We start from the raw sequence: 23099 nt of genomic DNA, 5'->3' as shown, positions 1-23099 counted from the left end.
CCCTTAAAGGTGGTAGTCAGAACAATCGTCCCCAAACATACCCAATGTTTTTCCCAGAACGCTCGCCACCAGAAATTGGTCAATTAGGCAATAAGAGGTTTAGGAATAAGGCTAGTTTTAGGCATAGTTTAACTGAGGTTAAGTTTAGGAATAAGTATGGTTTTAGGCATAGTTTCACTGAGGTTAAGTTTAGGAATAAGGTTAGGGGGTTAAGCATAGTTTCACTGAGGTCAAGTTTAGGAATACCTGGTGCCGAGACTGTGCGGGACTGTTCTTGTAATCTTAAGGGTCTGTAACTCAGAGAGTGTACGAATGGAACCAAATGAACACAAGGGACTTTCGTGGCCTAATGAATGTCAAAGTGGGGGTCCTTGAAATGAAAAGGGTGAGAATCACTGGTGTAAGAAGTTTTGTGCTCATGCCCAACTACTACAACAATGTGTTTTCAATCAGACCCAAGTCATGCTGAATGTTTTTGATTGATTCAGGAGCATCAGCAAACTGTAAATGTCTGAAGTATAAATAAAAAATACACAAAATCTACCTACCATATTTTTTTCTATTAATCAAAAGTAACTAGCAACTAAAGCCTCTGTATAATATTTGCCTCTGAGATGTAGTGGCATAGAAGTAAAAGTATTGACAATTGAAAAAACTGTACTTAAGTACAGTACTTGAGCAAATGTACCTGGTTAATTCACACCACTGCATTGTTCCTTCCAGTTGACAATGAGATCGCGGAGCTGCAACATCCAGTCCGGTCCAGAGGAGTTGGAGGAGGAGGAGAAGGGACACGTCAAGCCCACAGAGAAAACCTTCATCAGGGAGGAAGAGGAGAACACGCCCGAGCTTACCAAGAGGAAGAGGAAGAACAATGTCGGGCGAGAGGAGGGGAAGGAGCAGGGGAAGACCTCTGTGGTGTCCGGGATCATAAAGAAACCTCAGAATGCACCACCACCACAGCAGCAGCAGTGCAGAAAGCCAGGCATGCTGGATCTGTCCAAGGAGGACCTAGTGCATCTCCTGGGGGTGATGGAGGGCGAGGTCCAGGTCAGTAGAAGACTGATGCCCACCGTATATCATTTATTGTCACTGTCGGGCAGAAACCTCGTATCTCCAAGTTTAAAATGTGTACGTTTTTTTCTCGTAAAGTAAAGCCCTGCTTCACCATACAAGACCATTGCACAAAACTAGGGAGAATAGCAGATCTACACAACTATCTACACAGATCTACACAACGAGACGTTGTGTGCTTGTAGATTGGCTATTTTCACTATTTTAAATCATTTTTAAAATTATAAATACAAGACGAACAGTTTTGGACATACAAGGTTTCCACCTGACAACAACGATATGCTCTGAATCTTTCTTCAAAAATGTTTGCAGATTTTCGGCTGCAAAGCAACAGCCATAACTTGAAAGGGTTCGAGTATGGGGCTAGCGTTCCTTAGTCTATAAGCAAGGGTCTTCACCAGGGGGTCCACTCCAGGACCCCTATACTACAGGGGGGATGCCGGCATGCCGCTCTAGGAAAGTTTCTTTACATTGACCACTTGAATCCGAGTATCTCTATTCTGGGTGGAACATTCACCAAAAATAACCAATCTACAGGCTGCGATGCGTTGTGAGCTTGTAGATCAGCTATTTTCTGAGAAGTGGTTTGATATGGAGGGGAAAAACAGCAGACCAGGGATAGAGCCAGCCAAGAATTGAGAGTTTAAGTGGTAACATATTGTAGATAAGATGAAAAAAGGATACACATCAAAATAATGCATGTGTAAAAACTAAAAACACTGATGATAGTGCTGTCAAACAAGTCTAGAAGCCAATTAGGCCATCTATGAAATCTATGAAAAATTGTAATCTTAATGTAGTGAGGGTCCCTGATTCATCTCTCAGAAAAAAACGCTTAAGGTCTTTAATTGTCTACATGCCTAAAAAAAAGACAATTATCTTGAGCAAAGTGCTGACCTGAAGGGAATTACATTAATTGAGAATGTCTGCTAAAATACTAAACATGAGCGTAATCACATTATATATCTGTGTAATCAAATCTTTGATTTATGAAACTGATTACTTTCTCTCTCTCTTTAAAAAAAAATCACATGTCCAGTGATATCTCATTAGTTGGTTAGTATATAGCCGATCTACACGCTTGTACTAGCTTATAACGGGTTAAATATCAGCTATTTTGTAGTGTTTTTTAGTCTTTCAGCAATATTTTGTCAAATACAAATAATCTAAACCAGTGGTTCTCAAAGTGGGGTCCCCAGGCAGGGGTCCTTGAGGGTGTTCCACCAGGGGTTCACTAGCACTTTAACCCCTTATAAGAAGTACATTGGCTATATCTACAGGCCTGTAGATAGACTATTTTCCAAATACTTTGAAGAAATGTGGAAAAACGTTTTCAGATGGGGTCCATGGCCAAATACATATCAATTTGGGGGTTCTTTACATTTAATCTAAAAACAATAATAATTAAAAAAAAGTATCTCTGGTGATCCAAGCATAGAGGTGTGCTTGTTTGGATCTGGGCTCACTCTGTAAATGATATTCTAATGGAGGTCCATTTATAAGCTCTGCAGGGAGGGAGGATGTTGCTGCATGCCTCACCCCTCTGTTTCCACCATGCAGATGATCTGCCTTTCAGGGTGTGTGGAATATGTTCCACTAACTAGACAGAAACACATGCTGTGCAACCCACCATGGAGGTTATGGGGGGACAGATGCTTTGGATTTTATTTGACAGACAGACACACAGACAGGCAGGCAGACAGACCAATTTGGCCTCAATTACTGTATCTGAATTATGAGGCAAATTCAATCGGCTACAGTGTGGTGTATACTGTGAATATGGTATAACTTAAGAAAATAACTAGCACTGAGATTAATCTACAGATAGAAAATACTATTAAGTACATTTGTGATGTTTGGGATAAAGAGGGGCCTTGGACTGTACACCCCAACTCTATAAGAAGCAATGCCTGCAATGAGAAATGCTTTAGCTACCAATGAAACACAAGATCGACCCTGTCTCTGACCCAACACAATGGGCTAACTGGACAAAACAGCACCCTCTAGTGGGTGAACTCTGTCGGTTGTATTCCCAATATTGTCTATATTGTCTACTCTAAATCGACACCACCTTGTGGTTATACTTGGCCAATGTAATGACATGCTGTAAAGTAAAATAGACACACACGCACGCACGCACGCGTGAGCAGTCTGAGCACACACGCATACAAGCTTGCGCGTGCATACAAACACACCATGGAATGCACCTCTGTTTGTTCTCTGCCAAAAGCCATCTTCAAACACTCTAGTTTTCAGGGAATACACTTGTCTTCATACAATCATTTAGTAAAACGCAGACCATTTGAAGATTAAACTTCTTTATTTATCTGTAGACAGCCACAGGGCTATGAATTTGAATGATGATAATAATAATAAGGGTAAGTATAAGGGTAATAATAATAATGAAATATGGATAAATATGCTTTTTCTAGCGCAGCACAGTAAAATTCTCTTTGTTAATTTATCCATTTTAGTATGTTTTTTTTTGTAAAAATGTACTGATCTACAATACACGCTCTCAACCATTGCATCGCAACACACTGTAGATCTGCTGTTTTCGCTACTTCTGAATAACATTCATTAACATTGCCTAGAGGGTGGGTCGGTCGACTGCGAACGCCACAGGCGGCAAATCTGCACTTTTAGGGGCGCACTGTTGCTCTGATCCACACCAAACCTGGCACAAACACTGTTCAGGGGTCTGCCATTAGAATAATAGGCACACCAAGGGCCACATGACAGGTGCACCGTTAAGTCTGCACTCTGCCCCAAACTGAGCACAAACACTGTTCAGGGTCTGACATACATACAGCAGTCACATCAGGGGCCATGTGTGGCCCCCAGAGGCCATACTCGAGCCAATCCACACCAAACACTGTTTAGGATCAGGAGTTATATGAGAATAGTCACAACAAAAAACTAAATTGCACACATATGCTGCACTAGCAGTGTTACAGCAACATTAACACTTCAATTGGCTATAACTCGGTGACCATTGCTCTGATCAGCACAATATAAGCACAATATATGACTAGATTTGAAGGTCACATATCAGCCTTCAAATCTAGTTTTGAAAGTGTGCCCAAAGTAGTGACTTTCGGGTTGAATGTGGTTAATGTCTCCGCATGCAGGCCAGAGAAGACATCATCGGCATGATGAAGTCAGAGCGAACGGGTCCAGAGATGCTGGAAGCTCATTACGGCTCTGCCGTCCCCACCAAACCCCTGCAGGCCCTGCAGAGAGACCGCCTCCTCACCAACACTCGGACCCCCACAGAGGACGTGTACGAAACACCCATGGCTGAGGTAAGGTGACTGACTGCAACATCACTTTGAATGGAGAACTTCACAGAGAACGTTTGCTGCATGAATTCCCTCAATCCCAAACTTTTTTTTGTCAGAAATATACTGTGCAGTCAGTGGTACCCTAACCCAGAATCCATTCCTTTTGGGACCAGACATTCCCTCAGTAAGATAAATGTAAACGATTTCAAGGTCAACGATGATGACACGCCCCCAGCGCCCACAGCGCTGGGGGCGTGTTCCCTCCTCCGCGTCATCAACGCCACACCCTAGGTGGGGTTGGCGAAAAGGCCTTTCTGTGTGGAGTTTGCATGTTCTCCCCGTGTCTCCTAGGGTAGATACCCTCACAAAAACATGCAGTAATCCTGGTCTCTATAATGCTGGTTAGAATAACGTGTTCCTTCCACGCGCTACGTCCAAACCGGGGAAATCCCCCCTGTCAGGTGAAAAGAAGCAACTTGGACTACTCATGCATAGAAGGAAGCATGAGGTCAGTCCGTTGTATCCCCAGGCGCGGCAGGGGGAGAGCAGAGCCCAGGATTACATAGGCAATTAGCACTGGGTGAAAAAATGGGTTACAAAACCGTGGGATAAAGATTATATAAAAATAAAAAAAGATGATGATGACTAGCAAAGAAGAGATGACCTATTTAGGCTGTATTCTTGACAAAATAACTGTCTGGTGATAGCATGGCAACAAAGGTGATCAAAGGTGTCCCCTCATCAGCTGGACAGACTGGAGGACAAGCAGAGAGAGACGTACAGGAGGATGCTGGAGCAGCTGCTGGTGGCTGAGAAGTGGCACCGCCGCACGGTGAGCGAGCTGGACAACGAGAAGCACAAACACTCCGACTTCATGAACAAGAGTGACGACTTCACTAATCTACTGGAGCAGGAGAGGGAGAGGTGAGGGGTGTGTGTTTCTGTTTCTGAGTGAGTGTGTGTGTGTGTGTGTGTGTGTGTGTGTGTGTGTGTGTGTGTGTGTGTGTGTGTGTGTGTGTGTGTGTGTGTGTGTGTGTGTGTGTGTGTGTGAGCGTGCGTGTGTGCATTACTTGTTGTGCGCATATTACTCGTATTACAATTTTCCTGGTCCACACAAGGTTGTTTTATGGTTAAGCTTTATGGTTTCGAGTTAGGCTTACAATAAGCATAAGATTCAGGATGGGGTTAGGGTTATGATTAGGCATAATGGGCCCGGTGCATGGGAAATCTTGTTGGACAATAATAACTCAAATATGGCTATTTATCCGTTGTCTGCAGTGCAAAGTTAAAAATTTTTAAAAAAAAAGTATAATATACAATAATTTCCATGAATTAAAAAAAGGTTTAAGAAAGAGTGAAAATAGCAGATCTACAACCTCTCTCAACGTGTCGCTTTGTGCCGCGTTGTGAGCTTAAATAGATTCACAAGTTTGGGTCCCAAGCAAACGTCTATAATTTCTCTTTTGGTTCTTGAGCTAAAGAGTTTGGGAAACACTTACACTGCTGTACAGTGTGTAATAATAATTCACGTAGGACACACTTTTATTTGTCATAAACTATGAAAAAACAAACAAAACATTTTGCACATAGTTTGTTTGCATGCTAGGAGCCTCAGCTCAGATAAGACCCTGAGCAGATTGCTGTGATAGACAGTGAATGCCTTATCAACGCTCCATGGACGATGGTTCCCATCAACACAGATATGATCAAACACACAATACAACAGTGTTTCCCAAACAGTGGTGTCGCACCAAATTCTGGGCCCTGGGTACAAGGATTCACTGCGGGCCCCCCATGAATGTTCTTCATAGGGGGAGGGGGTTTAACCCATTTAGACTGGGAACACATTATTACGCAATATTTTGTGCTTTAACTATTGAAACATAGCAGATCTAGAAGCTCAAGCTAGAAGCTGCAAGCTTGTACTGTAGATCTGCTATTTTTGAAATTATTTCAAAGACTTTTTTTTTGAAAAACCTATGTTTCTATGTCAGTGCTGCGCAAACCTTTTTATGTGAAGGGCCCCAAAAATTATATGTATTTGGCCACGGACCCCCATCTCGAAATATTTAATTCCTGGGACCCCCCAGAAGCAAAATTTGAGTTACAAAAGGTCACTTAAAAAGTACATATTCAAAGATTTGCACACATTTTCCACAACTTTTCAAAAATAGCAGATCTACAAGCTCGCTGTGAGCTTGTATATCTGCTATTTTTCAATAGTAACTCAGTCCCAACTCCCCCCCTCCCCTCCCCCCTTGTGACGCCCCTGTTCCCAAACAATGGGTCGGGACCCATATTTGGATCACAGATGGTCTAAGGGGTTGAGAGAGACTTGGAACAATTGAGACATGGTGACAGAATGGTGTTTATTACATGTTTCAATGTGTTTTGTTTAACCCAGGAGCCGACTAATAAGATAATTAGGCCCTGCGCTATAAATGCCACCTCCAATGTGCTCACATCTGCTGTCCATACAGCATGATATTTCAAATACCTGGCCCTGTGCGTCAGACAACTTCATGAAATATTGCATCAAAGGACTCCATTCAGCATGCTGATGCTGAACAGGATAGAGCTGCCTGGCAAGGCTCGCTTCACTTGATAAGTCTGAGGAATGCTCCTCATATGAGCGTTTTTTCTAAAAGGAGATATACGTACACCAATCTAAAAGAAGAAGAAGAAAAAAAGACTATAGCCTGTGTCACAAATTAGGCAAACATTCTGCAAACATAGATGAGCAGTCTGCAAAAATCGGCATGCACTTGGCAAAAACAGTCGAGCTACAAGCTCACAACACATTGCATCATAGCGCATTGTGAGCTTGTAGATCGGACTTTTTTGTTATTTGAATGTGAAACAAGGTACTATGATGCTGTTTAAATGGTTAACTTAAGAGTTAACATTGGATTAGTCGCGTAGCCTATAACCCATGCTGCACAAAAAAAGTTTTTTATTGGGAGAAAAGACAAATAGACAAATGGAACCAAATCCATTTGTACTAAATAGACATTGGGACTGGGGTCCCAGAAATAAATAATTGTATGGAATGGGGAACCATGACCATACAGTTATGCATATCAAGCTGGGGGACCTTGAAATGAAACGGGCGGTTGAAAATCACTGCTATGACAGACTCCTGCCCCCTCTCCCCCCACCCAACCCCCCACCCAACCCCCCACCCCTATGAAGTGCCACCACTGTGTGATAACACATTCCTGTATGTTGGAGTCAGTCTGGAAGGGAGACATGCTGATATCACACACATACACAACAGCCCGTTGGGGAAATGAGGTAACTTATAAGACAGTTAAGTGGTTCTCAAATTGTTTTGATTTCAAGGACCCTCCGTTTGGTATGCATTAGGACCACAAACCCCCATAACGGGTCCATGCTCTACTCTCAGAGTAAGGATCCATTTGGTTCCTAACTATCAATCATTTAGCAATATGGCAGTGGTTCTCCTGCTATGTGGCATAGAAGGAGAACAAATGTAACCCCTTGTTTGAGCCAAATCTGTGACGTGATTAGTGGAGCTCCCTCTGGTGTTGTGACCATGGATGTCAATGATGTTTGTGAAGTAGTTTCATACATCTGTGTCTCACTCAGAAAAGGGCTCAGCTAGGCTTTAGTCTCACCAGTGTTAATTTCATCGACTAAAACTATGAGAAAGAATGTTCGTAGACTACCTTTTTTCAATGACGAAAACTAAATAAAAACGGAATAAAAACTAAAGCGAACATGACTAAATATAATGACAGTTTTGTCAACAAATAGAACGTAGACAAAATGTTAGGGAGGGACTAGTGGAGATTAGCCGAGCTCCGCTATTCTCGGCAGCCAGGTCATCAAGGCCTGCCAAAATTGATTTCAGTCGACTAAATCAACTAGTGTACTAAAATCTCATGATATAGTTAACTAAAACATTTTGTTTAAGATGAGTATTTAGTCATTTTTAAGATGACTTAAGATGACTAACATATGACTCAAACTAAATGAACACTGAGTCTCACAGGCCATTCCCTCTCAGGGAACGGCCTGCCCTACAGTACCGTATGTCATGACAAGGCGGACGCTATGAATAGATCTGAATGCAGGGGGACAGACGTTTGGGAGAAACGCCAGCTGCTAGCAAAGTTATATTAGACTGTAGCTACAGTAACAACGGCCGAGCATATCAGTCATCTTACAGTACATATCACATTGCATATTTACATTCAGCTAAAACTATGTGTTAGTAAATATTGCTGGAGCAGATAATATAACCCTAATGGGTGGGTGAACCGATAGCCGGATACATGGTTATGGTGCACATAGTCTCTTGAGACCGACTGTAGGCTTGCACAATTTTGAAATGCTTCCGCCAAAAGGAAGCACTGAAATTGCCCTGACCCACATTTTGCATGCTATATTGATGAAGCATTTTTACTGTGATTATAGCATTTTTTATTTAAGTGATTTAGAATTGTGAATCATGTACATGCACCCATGCACACACGCACGCACGCACGCACACACACACACACACACACACACACACACACACACACACACACACACACACACACACACACACACACACACACACACACACACACACAGCGGTACTACTGTATTTCGTTTCAGCGGCAGAAATCCATTTGCTGCAAAAAGCTGCACCGTCAGTCCACATGCATGATCCCATACACAGTAAAATGCTCAGTCATAATGTATCCATTTGTAGGTCAGAGAGTGCACAAATGCAACTAAATGTACCCATAACATTTTCAGAGATCATAGATACATGAACACTTCAAATGTTACTGACAGATACTAAAATCCATGCAGTTGCATGATTCTTTCTGCAGCGACACACAGGATTATAATGAAGGGGGATGTGCAGCGGTCTGCCATTGTCATGGCCGCAACAAAAATCTCCTCTTGCATTGTCGCCTCGTTTCTATGGAAACACTGCTGGTCGGCCAGACAGACCGGTCAGAATAGAGCAACAGTTTGGATAAGAAGATCCAACACCAAAATATATGCAAACAGTTTATTTAACACCTGCTGAATGAGATTATTTTCACGCGCTGCCCCCCTCCTGTTTGCCTGCTCCCACCCTGGGAAAGAAATGTAAGGGGAAAAAGTTTAGGGATGAGACTCCCTCCTTCCTGGCCTGAGCCCCTCCTCCTCCTCCCTCCCTCACTCCCCGTCCCTGAAAAAAAAAGGGCAAGTGCCATTCTGTGCCATATATGGACTGAATGACATCACCAAGCAGTGTGGAGCTAGAGTGAGTGGCTGCTCTCCTAAAACACAACATTCACCTTGCATTGTCCTGCTGCTGATGACATGTTGTTTGGAATGTGATGGCTGATTCCCCATTGGAGTGGAGTGAGGGTCGGATGAGTGGGGGGCTCCCATGCAGGCTTTAACAACGCCGTAGTCCGGCTTCTCAGCTTCCAGTCCAGCTTCCTGCACGAATCCACCAAAACACACATTATCATTAGATATGGACCAATCTGCCTTGCATCCAAACTTGTGGGTAAGTTTAGCCGAGTTTCAAGAGTTGGCTTATTTGCACATCACACGCATTTTTGGAGAGAGACCTCTTAAGAGTCAAATATGTATAATGGTATTTGCACATCACATGCATTTTTGGAGAGAGACCTCTTAAGAGTCTAATGTGTAGAATTTTACTTGCACATCACATGTATTTTTGGAGAGAGAACTCTTAAGAGTCTATCTAATATGTACAATGTTATTGGCACTTCTTTGCACACCACATGCATTTGTGGCAACTTTTAGGTAGAGTCCAACCAAAGACAATTTAAAAGTGTATTTAGGCGTTTTGGTGCCAGTTAGTACCCATATAAAAACAGAAATTATTATCAGACTCCCTGCAAGTGGCTGTGCAGAAGTCCAGACAGACTCCCGCAGAGTTTGGGTTAAACATCTACAGTATCTACTACAGTACATTAAATCAAGGTTAATCTTTGTTTTGCAGCTCTAAGATGTAACATCTGTTGTCTTTGCTCTGACTCAAGTGATTTTTAGCTGGTCAGCAGGACCAGCTCTTTAAACAGATTACATTGTCCTGAGACATTCAGGGGACCTATTTGCCGATTGGCTGTCCATGTCACATGGTCACCGAGCTCATGATCCATTGGCCAGGCCCTCCAGATCTGTACTGCTGTAATGACATATTTTGTCCAGCAGGGAGCACCATTCCTTCACACTGAGGCGGTGCCTGTGGCCAGCCTGCTTGTGATAAATGAAACAGAAGAAAAGAGAGGTCTATACTTGAGTAAAAGTACAAAAGTATTGGCATCAAAGTACAAAATGTTTGTATGATTGCTTGTAGATCGGCTATCATTCTTTGATTTTCACAAGTCATTGTTGACATCATCATCCATTTAAGCTTTATAATTAGCTTCATACTAACATTAACATTATTTTTCTTCTTTCAATTCTAAACGTAGAGATTAGGTTATGAAAGGAAGGTGATTAGGTGATGAAAACTAGCAAAACTATAGCAGCCATTCACTTTAATCAACGCGATGCATCCAATGTAATTGTGATGAGGATGTCTATGAACGTTAATCACGTCGTATTTAATTATACTTCATCTGTTACAGATGATTGTCCAAATAAACCGTACGTTATTTAAACTGTGAGCCATTTATAGACAATATGCAGTGTTGCCCTGGGCATCGTTGTAGGCTGTAGTAGGTGATGTGTCACACCATCTGCATACCATCTGCATTAACATATGAACTGAACGAGTATGCAAGTTGTCAATGATTTAACTCTATGACCATGATATGGGCTTTGGTGTGAAGTCATGAAAATATCGTACCCTACACAATTTACAAAAGCAACACAAAGTACATTCATTGATGAGCTGCTTCTTCCTGTCATCTGATCAGTGTCCACACAGTAGATTAATTCGAGTTGCATTTTAATATCAAATGAAACAGAGCAAAAACGATGTGCTGAATGAACCAATGCGAGTCTTTGAGAATTACAGTTAGTATCTTCACAAATAATGAGCACATTTCTAGAGACACGGTAACACATTCATTGTACTAAATGACAAGAAAGCATATATTTAGAACGATATGTAGCAGTGAAATACCACAAGATTTTGGAAAATGCCTACAATCAATACACTTATTTGAACACCTTGGTTACATTAAGTTCTGCATAATGCGTACTTTCTGCTTTTGGTACATTTCAATACAAATACTTTTTATACTTGTACTCAAGTAAATTTTGAATACAAGTCTTCCACTTGTATGATACTTAAGTAAAGAATGCGAGTACTTTTCCCACTACTGCCTAATAAGCATGCTAGTTTTAGTAAAATCAGACATCACAGATAGATTTATAGAGTAATAGGCTATATGGCAACTGTAAACTTAGCAGGAGTCCTCCAGGCTATGGGGGAAAGTAGCTGTTGGAAAAAGTACTCAAATGTTTTACACTTGTTTTTTTAAAAGTATCTTAAAAGTATCAATACTGCACTGTAGATGTACTCAGTTATAAGTAAAAGTCACACACACACACACACACACACACACACACACACACACACACACACACGCACACACACACACACACACACACACACACACACACACACACACACACATACACGGGGGGGGGGGGAGTGACAAAATTCATAGATCTAGAACACAGACTTCATAGATATAGAACACAGAATATGTACAGTACAGTACAGTGAGGTACAGTATACAGTACAGTAAAGTACAGTAAGGTAATACGCAGTTATTACTGTTGTTTGAGCACGCCCGAGTTTTTTCAAAACTTTTTTTTTCCAAAAAACATTTTTTTTCCAAAAAACATTTTTTTCCAAAAACATTTTTTTTTTTTTTTTTTTCAAAAAACATTTTTTTTTTCATCTGACCAGCTTATATATTGACTGTGTCAATTCTTGTTTTACTCCCAACTCTCTCCCCATTCTCTTTGGCAGAGCAAAACAATGTGTCGTTTAACATCTCTGCATCTAACACAGTTCTGTGATGTTACTGGTGTGGTGTGCTGGGCAGGGCTGCTGGGGGAGAATCACTTGCATTGGTACAAACTGTAACCAAGTACACATGTACTGTGTACAGTACTTAAGTGCAACTTTGAGATAATAGTATTTAAACATGTCTATACGTTTTACTCCTTTACAATTATTTGACAGAGTTCACTAGGAAATTTACAGATTTAGATTATTAATACAAAACATACATTTATTTGTTTATATTGTGCCATTGCTACCTTAAACAAATGTGAGTACTTCTTCAACCACTAGATAATGTTGTTGATGTTACTGCACTTAGCAGGGCTGGCCAGTGTCAGCCTGGCTAGGGGAGAATCACATGAGAATCCAGGCCCTAATCTCTGCCCCCCCCCCCCCCCCCAGTCTTCTGTCATGCTGCGTACCATTTATTCTGCTCACTCGCACACTCATACGGGCTCCCATGCAGTGCCCACAGGCTCAGAGGTCTAATGCACTCAACTTTGAGTCTGATAAGGGAGAAGCCATGAGATGTATACTTCAGCAAATCGATTCCCAAACAGTGTGGGCCGGGTCCACTGGTGGGCCGTGAGGGTATTGAAACTGGACCCCCAAATAATTTACAAAAAAAAAACTAAGATTTGAATGATACAAAAAAATTATATCTTTATATCCATGTGTTTTTGTAGTGATATTAATACATTGGAACTTAAAGGGGAAGACCACCCATTTTCAATATTTAAATATGTCATCAATATACCTTAGAGGAGTTGTGTGGAAATAGAAAAAAAGTTCCCCTCCTTCTGTGTTGCCTAGAACTGGAGGATTGATTTTGGGGTTTGTATTGTAAAGTACAACGGTGTGATGTCATCACATTGTACTTTGCAATCCTCCAGTTCTAGGCAACACAGAAGGGGGGGGGACCTATTTTCTATTTCCACACAACTCCTCTAAGGTATATTAATGACACATTCAATATTGAAAATGGGTGGTCTTCCCCTTTAACATATACTATGTTAGTTCCATATTGATCCATGCTGGAACACAATTGATTGATTGATCATTAACATGAGCATGCTCTGAAACTGCACACAGCCCAACCATCTGACAGCACTCGGCTGCCAGATAGGTGGGCCATAAACACTTTCGAGATTTTTGAGAAAAGGTTGGGTAACACTGATGTACATTATCCTATACAGCATAATTCAAGTAAAATACAGTTATTTAGTGACAGAGGAAATATTTCAATTATTTACAACTACGTACTCTAAATATAAACATGCAACAATATCCACACAGTATACAATACAATTATGCAATATCTATACTATACTGTATAGACAAGAGGTTAGCAAGGCAGCGTTGATGAATACCAATTGGTTCATATGACCATCTGTCCATCATATAGCCACAGTACATCAACATAATTATTGTGCGTGTACAATATTATCACACAAGTGCAGTTACAGTAAGTATGGAAAATGATGCAGGTCTATCCACCCTTCAATGTCTTAGGTTAAATAACTGTATGCCTCAACTTATAAACTGATAAATGAGGAACATACACATGATTATATCACACTCATTATGTCCCATGTCCTTTCCCTCTGTGTCTTCCCAGACTAAAAAGGCTGTTGGAACAGGAGAAGGCCTACCAGGCTCGTAAGGACAAAGAGCACAGCCGGCGGTTGGAAAAGGTGAGAGCAGAGCTGATCAAACTCAAGTCCTTTGCCCTGATGCTGGTGGACGAACGGCAGCTGCACGCGGATCAGATTGACCAGCAGAGTCAGAAGATTCAAGATCTCACACAGAAACTCCAGGAGAAGGAGCAGCGGCTGGCGACAATCAGCAGCGCGGCAAAGGACGACAGCCAGAAGGTCCTGGCGCTTGAGGCGGAGCTGGAGCAGAGGGCAGCCAAGTTCACCCTGGAGAATGGGGACATGGCGGTCAAACTAGCCGAGCGGGAATCCCAGAGCAGGCAGCTCAGGCTGAAGCTGGCTGGTCTGGCAAACAAAATCGAGGAGCTGGAGGAGAGAAACGGGACGTTGCAGAAGTCCGAGCAGGACCTCCAAGAACTGAGGGAGAAGATGAGCAAGGGCGAATGCGGGAACTCTACTCTCATGGCCGAGCTGGAGAGCCTGAGGAAGCGAGTGCTGGAGATGGAAGGCAAGGATGAGGAGATAACCAAGGCAGAGGCACAGTGCAAGGAATTAAGAAAGAGGCTGCAAGGTGAAGAGAATCACAGCAAGGAGTTGAGGCTAGAGGTGGACAAGCTACAGAAGAGAATGGTTGAACTGGAGAAATTGGAGGTAGCTTTCAGCAGGAGCAAAACAGAGTGTTCTCAGCTTCACGTGAACCTAGAAAAGGAGAAGCGTGTAGTAAAAGACCTGGCTGGAGAGCTGGAGACCGTGAAGTGCCGCATGAAAGAACTGGAGAACCAAGAGTCCAAGTTTGAAAAGGCGGAACTGGTCCTCAAAGAGGACCTTATGAAGCTGAAATCATTTACAGTAATGCTGGTGGATGAAAGAAAAAACATGGCTGAGAGACTCAAACAGGAGGAACAAAAAAGTGACGATCTGAATAAGATGTTCAAGGCTGAGCAGGGCAAGGTCATGGAGGTCACAGAGAAGCTTATTGATGAGAGCAAAAAACTCCTTAAGCTCAAATCAGAGTTGGAGGTCAACCTCACGACCCACGCTAAGGAGAAAGATGAACTCAAAACTAAACTTGCAAGTGAGGAGGAAAAATGTGGGGAATTAACCACCAAAGTAAGCGCGATGAAAAAGAGGATGGATGGACTGGAGGAGGTGGAGAGGGAATTCTTGAAAAGACGGGACAGTCACAGAGATGATGACAACAACAAGATAAAAGAGCTCACCCTGGAAATCGAGAGACTGAAAAAGCGTCTCAAACAGCTTGAGGTGGTCGAAGGGGATCTGATGAAGACAGAAGACGAGTACGATCTCCTGGAGAAGAAATTCAGGACAGAGCAGGACAAAGCTAACACACTTTCTCAGCTGCTGGAGGACATGAAGTGCCAGATCGCCAGGAACAAAGCCATAGAAAAGGGTGAGGTGGTGAACTCTGAGGCAGAGCTGCGAATACGCTGCAAAATCGAGGAGACCAAAACGAGAGAGCTGCAGACTGATGTCCAAGCCCTGAAAGAGAAGATCCACGAACTAATGAACAAGGAGGACCAGCTCTCCCAGCTGCAAGTAGACTACTTGGTCCTCAAACAGAGGTTCATTGAGGAAGAGGAAAAGAAAAATAGCATAACACAGGAAGTAGACAACCTCACCAAAGAGCTGGAGGCTACTAAGCGCTACAGCCGTGCGCTGAGGCCCAGCATGAATGGCCGCAGAATGATTGACGTTCCTGTCACTTCCACTGGAGTGCAGACTGATGCTGTAGCCAGTGAGCCTCACGAGGACGAAACACCGGCAGTATTTATCAGACAGTCAGTCTTGGAGGAGAACCATATTATGAGCAACCTAAGACAAAGGGGCCTGAAGAAACCAACAGTTCTGGAGCGCTACCCTCCTGCGGCATCAGAACTTGGGGAGAGAAAATCCAGCATCCCGTGGATGAGAAAGAAGGAAGCGATCACCATCTCGCAGACGGGTCCACAGAGGGTAGACCCTCAACTCAACGGGGACTCCTCTTTCCGCCAACCAGCTGAGCTGACCATGTCACAAAAGCCAGGACAGCCGCTGCATATACGAGTAACACCCAGTCCTGAGAACAGCACAGCCACTTTGGAGATCACCAGCCCTCGGGCAGAGGACTTCTTCTCCAGCACAACCATCATCCCTACGCTGGGCCTGCAGAAACCTAGGATCACCATTGTCCCCAAACCCACCACGGTGTTCTCAAAGGCCAAAGCTGGTGAGACAGTCCCTGACAGAATGAAATCACCAGTCACCATAACCACCATCTCCAGGACAAAGTCTCCAGAGCAAGGCAACAGGGGCTCAAGTTGTGACAGTGCCCTCTCACCGGTGTCCATGATTACAGTCAGCACCACCCCTGTAGCTGAGGTAGCTGCCGCTTCCTCGCTAGAGCTCCAGGAAGCAACCACAGGCCGTGCAGTATTCAAGGTGACGCCAGACAAGGAAAAGATCCCTGCGTCCATCAAGAAGTACAACTCCAACACTAACATCATCACTACAGAGGACAATAAGATCCACATACACCTACTAGGCCCACAGTTCAAGAGACCCTCAGAGACCTGCAACAGTCCTGTCATGACACTCAGGTCACTTGGTTCGAGTTCAGAGAGCAAGGAGACAATGGGCACTGTACTCCGCTCCCCGCGGCAAGCAAACACCACCACAGTGGGGAAGGTGACTCCAAGCAAAGTGACGAGTAGCATAACAATCACACCCATCACCTCGGCACCCTCCAGATCAACACAGTCAGTGGTGAGACATCTACAGATCATTAAATGTCTATTGCTTTCCTACACTAGAAAGTATTTTTTTCCGTACATGTATGCTTGTCTAGTTTGCACTATGCACTATGAAATGGCTACACAGGAAGCTAAGGAGGTACTTGTTACAGATATTGATTGGTGTTTACAGTAGCCAAGAGGACTCCCTAAAAACTAGGTGTTTCACTCAGAGATGGTGTCTGGGGCATCTTGTCAAATGTCAAGTTAAGCTACCTTAAAAAGATGTTAACATAATCGTTGCTTAAACCAAAACCAACTTTAACTTACAAGGAAACTGCATGCCTAATTGTAACTTCAAACTGAGATGATTTATTTTGACTATTATTCTTTTGTGATAGTCAATATTTTAGTACTTAGATGTTTACCTGCTCCTTCTCCTTGTAGCCTACTGCTGCACCCTGCTGGCAAGAAGGAATTAAGAAAAAAGGATACCTGTTGTATGTCCTTTGCAGTTGGCCAACTGGCAGAATTTATAGAAATACAGAAAAGACTAACTCTAAAATACCATTAGAACTACTACTACAAAACCACTTATTTGTCATTGCTGAGATAGATACTGGCGTACAGTATATACTTTAGGTGAAATTCAGCACAGCACATGCATGGGTGATGAACATTTAGTTATATGGGGCCTTTAAGACACACATTTTTAACACAACCTACTGTATGTACTGTATAGCAGCAGGCCTACTGCAGTATGTTGTTGTTGACAAATGTTCTGGAGAAAACAAACAAACGAATGTGTGTTATGCATTTTCTTTGACATGTAATAATCAAGTCAGCAGTGATTTGAGACTTTTTCCTCTCCCGAATCAAAAATATCTGAAACAATGTCTAATCTTTTACATTGCAGTTGCTTCTGAAATGTTACAAAATCATATCAAGTGGTGTGTGCTCCCTAGATAGCACTCTCTCCAGGTATAGCACAGTCATGTCTCTTGCATTATAAACCGTACTAACAAATGGAGTGACTTGACTTGCATCCTCAACTGAACACAGGCCTCTCATAGGGTCAGGTTAAAGGACAACTCCACCCTAAATCACTTCTAGGCTCATTTTCCTACTTATATTGATCCCAAAAGACTGTCCCATGGGGTCTATTAGGCAGAAATGTTGTCCAGTTTCCCCAGCAAACCCAGCAGCTGTCATAGCATAGAGTGGAGCCTATAAGCCTATAATTTTTACACTATTTGTTGTGGTCAAAGGTGAGCATGGGGGTGAGAATTCAGCAAAAGTGCCAATCAAAGTGACTGTCTGTACTGGCCAATCACATGGTATCTTTTCCAGGACTTGGCAAAACACAAAAGCATAACATCTGTTTAGCAGAGTGTGGTGGCTTGTGTGGGACAACCAAGGCATTGATGTGTTTGTAATGACAACTAGTACCACATTCATGGAAATAAAAACACTTTTGACCACAACTTTGCTATGAGAGCTGATGGGTTCTGCTGGGGACACTGGACAACAGGGACATTTCTGCCAAATAGACCCCATGGACAGTCTTTTTGGATCAATACAAGTAGGAAAATTAGCCTAGAAGTGATTTAGGGCGGAGTTGTCCTTTAAGTTGATGCGCACATTTCCCCTTGCACCAACTTACACATCCCCTCATTTTAACTGAAGGAGTGCACTAGAAATTACTGCAGGGCAGCACAGCTTATAATTCCCTTAATTCAATAAATGTCTATCACGTCTTCATTAATATCCAATTACCAGCCATTGTCAATACCTTATGAATTGGTCTAAATAGAGCTTGTCTTTCATTTACACGAAATCCTCACTCGACAGAATGCCTACCATGGTAAAAAGCAAATCACAACAATTGTCTTTATATTTTACCACACATACAGTATGCTACTTAACCTCTTTCAACATGGCGTCCCTATTTTTTGCCTGTCACTATACTTGGCCTATGGTGAACATTTTCAAAAACAAATTGAAAATCCTTCGAAAATAGCTGATCTACAAACTCACAATGGGTCGTGGCACATTCTGCTAATCTGCTATTTAAGAATAGCAGATTAGCCCAGTGTAAAGAAAATTTACACTGGGCTTACGTAAGTGAATAACTACGTTGTTTGTGTTTTCTTCCAGCCCATCCCGGACATGCAGTCAACTCGGACGGCAGGGTCACGAATCCCTATGTCCAAAGGTATGAAAACAGGTGGCAAGGCCATGCTGAGTGTTGCAACACTAAAACAGGTAGAGTCACGAGCTGAGAGCCAGTCCATGAGAATTGAACTGCGGAAATCGACGGCCGTGTGTAGCACTTCCTCCATGTCGGGTGGAAAGAGTTGAGAGCTCAATTTGTGCCATGGAAATGGCTCAACCAAAAATACAGCACATTTGGGATTTTAATCTACTGTATGTTGCCACTGAGAAAGATATAGGAGACACACAGACTAGACACAACTGGAACTCTATCTCTGTCTTCATGGTAGCAGTCTACCTTTGTGCTTTAGTCTTTAATCTATCCTCAGCTATCCAGGGCACTTTTCTCAAAATGTACATTTGAAGTACTGTATATGTACACCCACACACACACACACACACACACACACACACACACACACACACACACACACACACACACACACACACACACACACACACACACACACACACACACACACACAGTATATGGGGCAATTGAGTCACGTTTGTTCCCCATTCAACAACTCCATTTGTACAGTATTTGTTTCAGAGAGAGATTTTATATTCAGTATGATAAATAAGCAGGCTGTGTGCTTATTTTCAGGTTCTTTTTCATTTTCACTTCCAATTCAAAAGCATCTAAATAAAACATCTCTGCATGTTTTGATGTGACTGCTGAAGCACTGCTTAATGAATGACTGTATTTAACTCCATCTGGATGGACCACATGGGGCTTGCTGCTGTAGACTACGTCGTTTGCTATTTCATCATCAGTGGTGGACACTAACGAAGTACATGTACTTGAGTACTGTATTTGAGAACACTGTTTGAGCATTTGTATTAACCCTTCCAGTGCCCAGAATCACCACTAGAGGGCGCCCAATGGCCATAGAATCCACCATAGACATACGCTGTATATGCACAAGCCGTGCGCAGCCATGACGCGCCTGAACACTTTCCTTTGTGCATGAACAGGAACAGGATGAAGTTAGCTTGAAGTTAGCTATTGGCTACCAAGCATTTTAGAAGCCCTATTTTTGGCGATTTAGCCGTGATTAAACCTTGCACACCTCATGGATATACATGGAACAGAGAAAATGAGCTCTAAAGATCCTGGATTGCATTGGAGTGGATGGCAAATATCGGCGGCGCGACGCTCTCGCGGGCCGTGTAAACAGATTTTTGTAAAAAGCCGAACTAGTTCGGGATTGGCACCCCGAACGTTAATAAGGTCCAAACTATCGGCACAATAAGAGTTAAACTTCAGTATTTTAATTTATGACTGAAAAGAATACTGTACTTTCTTGTATTATACCAGGAAGCGAAAAAATACTTAAGCCCTATTTCAATAATATAGTGAAACTAGCAGATCTATATTATTATTTAAGCAAGTACTCCGGTACTTTAACTCAAGTACATATTTGACTGGAATACCGGAGTTGAGTACTTTGTCCACCACTGTTCTTTTGGTTTTTCATCATTATCATACCGTCCATGCTATGTGTTATACTGTATGTCACCATTTCTATGGAGGTTTCCAAAGACTATTCCTTATGTGTGGAAGTAATTGTTCTGATTTTATTGAAGACACGTTGTGGAATCTAAATAGTCAAATAAACATTTATCTCCAAACCAAGTACAGCATTGTCTGTTATGTATTCATTTTTCGTGGATGTCTTGTGATCTTGCAGAAATGTTACTTTATTGGGCGATACATATGTTATGGGAAACCTCCATAATTTTACCCATCTTTCTATTTATAACTACATTGACCGACCTCTGACCTGTAGCTGCTAGACAAACACAGGTTTGATGTACATACTGCTAATAATAATAATAATAATAATAATAAATCGGAGAGTTTACAAATATAACGAGTCAATTTGGTTCAACCGAGGATTTTTCTGTGTAGACAAATACGAACAACCAAAATCAAATTTTACTCAAAGCTATACAACACAAACCTAAATTGTATCAGCTTACATGCTTTCATATTGTCTCTTGTTTTCATGGCCATCATTTCACGGTAATCTTTTTTTCCTTCTTGGTATTATTTTAAAGCGGTGGTGGCTAGTCAAATGGTAAATATATAGGCCGGGTGCATTAAGCCCAAACCACACCAGTGATTCGCCATGCAACTCCTTGCAACCTTTGCCATGCAAGGAGTTGCATGGCAAATCATTGGTGTGGTTTGGGCTTTAAAGTTTAAATTTGAAAATCATTCATTCAGCTCAAGAATGTTGTCACGTCATGACAGAACAGGAATCTCTACTTAATATCAAATATAGCTACAGATAAACTATAAATACAATGTGTGTGTGTGTGTGTGTGTGTGTGTGTGTGTGTGTGTGTGTGTGTGTGTGTGTGTGTGTGTGTGTGTGTGTGTGTGTGTGCGCGCGTGCGTGCGTGCGTGCGTGCGTGCGTGCGTGCGTCTGTCTGTCTGTCTGTCTGTCTGTCTGTCTGTCTATTTAGAGTAATTTGAAACAACAAGAGTTGTTACAGTATAACCTATTTCACAGTGATTTGAATAAAGTTTACATTAAATGAGAATGTCTTGTTTTTCCAATCATCTAGCTCCCCCACATGGTCAGTTAAAGAAATTGTTCCTGGAAATACAAAACAGCTCCACTGATACTCCAAGAGTAAGATTTAAATGGCCTGCCCTTAATAATTCCTTCATGAGGACTTATAATGATGCATCTTATAAAAATATATCTGGAAGATTCATATTAAAGGACCATACAAAGCCTCATATTTGAAAAGAAAAGGTTAATCTAAGTAAGGAAACATTGTGTACTTGAATCTGTAGTGACTTATAGTATCATTTGCCTTTCAAAATAAATAGCCTTTCAAATAAATGATTATACTTTGGCACACCGATATGGTGCGGTGGTAAAGACCTCTGCCTTTTGAAACATACTTGGCCGTTTCTTTGAGCTGCATTGAATGCATTGTCTTTTGTGAACATCAAAATATATATTTATATTTTGCAATATTTCCCTCCAAAATTGATTTAGTTTAAATCGATGTTCTAACTATTCATTTAGCGAATGTCTGTCCATCCATCTGACCATCTGCATGCTGACATCACTGATACTACACAGTTTCGCCGCCGTGGTAACCATCTGTCTGCATGCTACTCTGACGTCATAGTACTGACATCACAGACTGGCCTGGACACGGAACACCATGTATGGGCATAAAGATCTGCCCAACAGGCACTCCAACATTACTTCTGACTTCTGAGACTCCTACAGTACATTCAATCCCTTAGATACTGGACTCGGACTAGTCTTTTATAATTAGATTGATTAGTTTTCACATGGCCCCAGCTTTCATAATTTACTAACATGTAATAATTGAATGTTATGTGTTCTCTGCATTTGACCCATTTTAATCCGTCAAAACCAGGAAAGTATGTGTCATGTTAGATTTTTGCGTTGGCCATTAAAAAAAGCAGAGCCTCACAGCATGGCACGAAGGGAGCTTGTAAGTCTGCACATTTTTAACATTTATGAAAAATCTTGAAACTGTGAGAACTACTGATTTCGAAGGTGTGTCGAATTGGCCTCATGCAGGTCTTAAAGGGTTAAGGAGCAGTGAGTGCATACCTAGCTAGCGTGCATGTCATTTGGTGTGGGCGCAAACCCAACACAAACACAGGGAAAACATGCAAACTCCACACCCGGGACCTTCTTGCTGTGAAGCAACAATGCTAACAACTGCCTCTTCTATCTATTCAGCCATATGGTTCCAAGGCAATATGATCCTACAATGATCATTGCGTGAAATATAGAAAGAAAGAAAGAAAGAAAGAAAGAAAGAAAGAAAGAAAGAAAGAGACAAGTAACTAACATTTGGCTGCTGGCTGAAATCGGCAATCTAAAAACATATACAGTTTAAAAAGAATAAAGCATCCATCCACAATTAACATACAGTACTGTAACCTCTTTGTGTGTGTGTGTGTGCGTGCGTGCGTGCGGGCGTGCGTGCGTGCGTGCGTGCGTGCGTGCGTGCGTGCGCAAAACAAACCAACAAAAAACAGCAACCTCACTGTCATTCGCTATCTATTAAAATATATCTTTATCTTCCAGGAAATGTTATGCACTATGTGAAGATGATAGCGCAACAT

At 42.1% G+C, this 23099-nt stretch overlaps 1 protein-coding gene across 1 annotated transcript; it reads left to right on the top strand.

The window, feature by feature from the left end:
• Positions 1-729: 729 nt before the first annotated feature.
• filip1b (filamin A interacting protein 1b) lies at positions 730-19111 on the top strand (the record flags this gene model as incomplete). The annotated part of the gene is made up of 5 exons (XM_080744815.1): positions 730-1050; positions 4206-4379; positions 5104-5282; positions 13985-16784; positions 18908-19111. 5 exons carry the CDS (start codon positions 730-732, stop codon positions 19109-19111), a joined length of 3678 nt encoding a protein of 1225 aa, XP_080600941.1.
• Between the last annotated feature and the right edge of the window lie 3988 nt (positions 19112-23099).

Source organism: Nannobrachium achirus (assembly GCF_963921795.1).
Source record: "Nannobrachium achirus genome assembly, chromosome: 16".
NCBI classification, from domain to species: domain Eukaryota; kingdom Metazoa; phylum Chordata; class Actinopteri; order Myctophiformes; family Myctophidae; genus Nannobrachium; species Nannobrachium achirus.
This window is presented reverse-complemented; position numbering and strand designations above follow the sequence as displayed.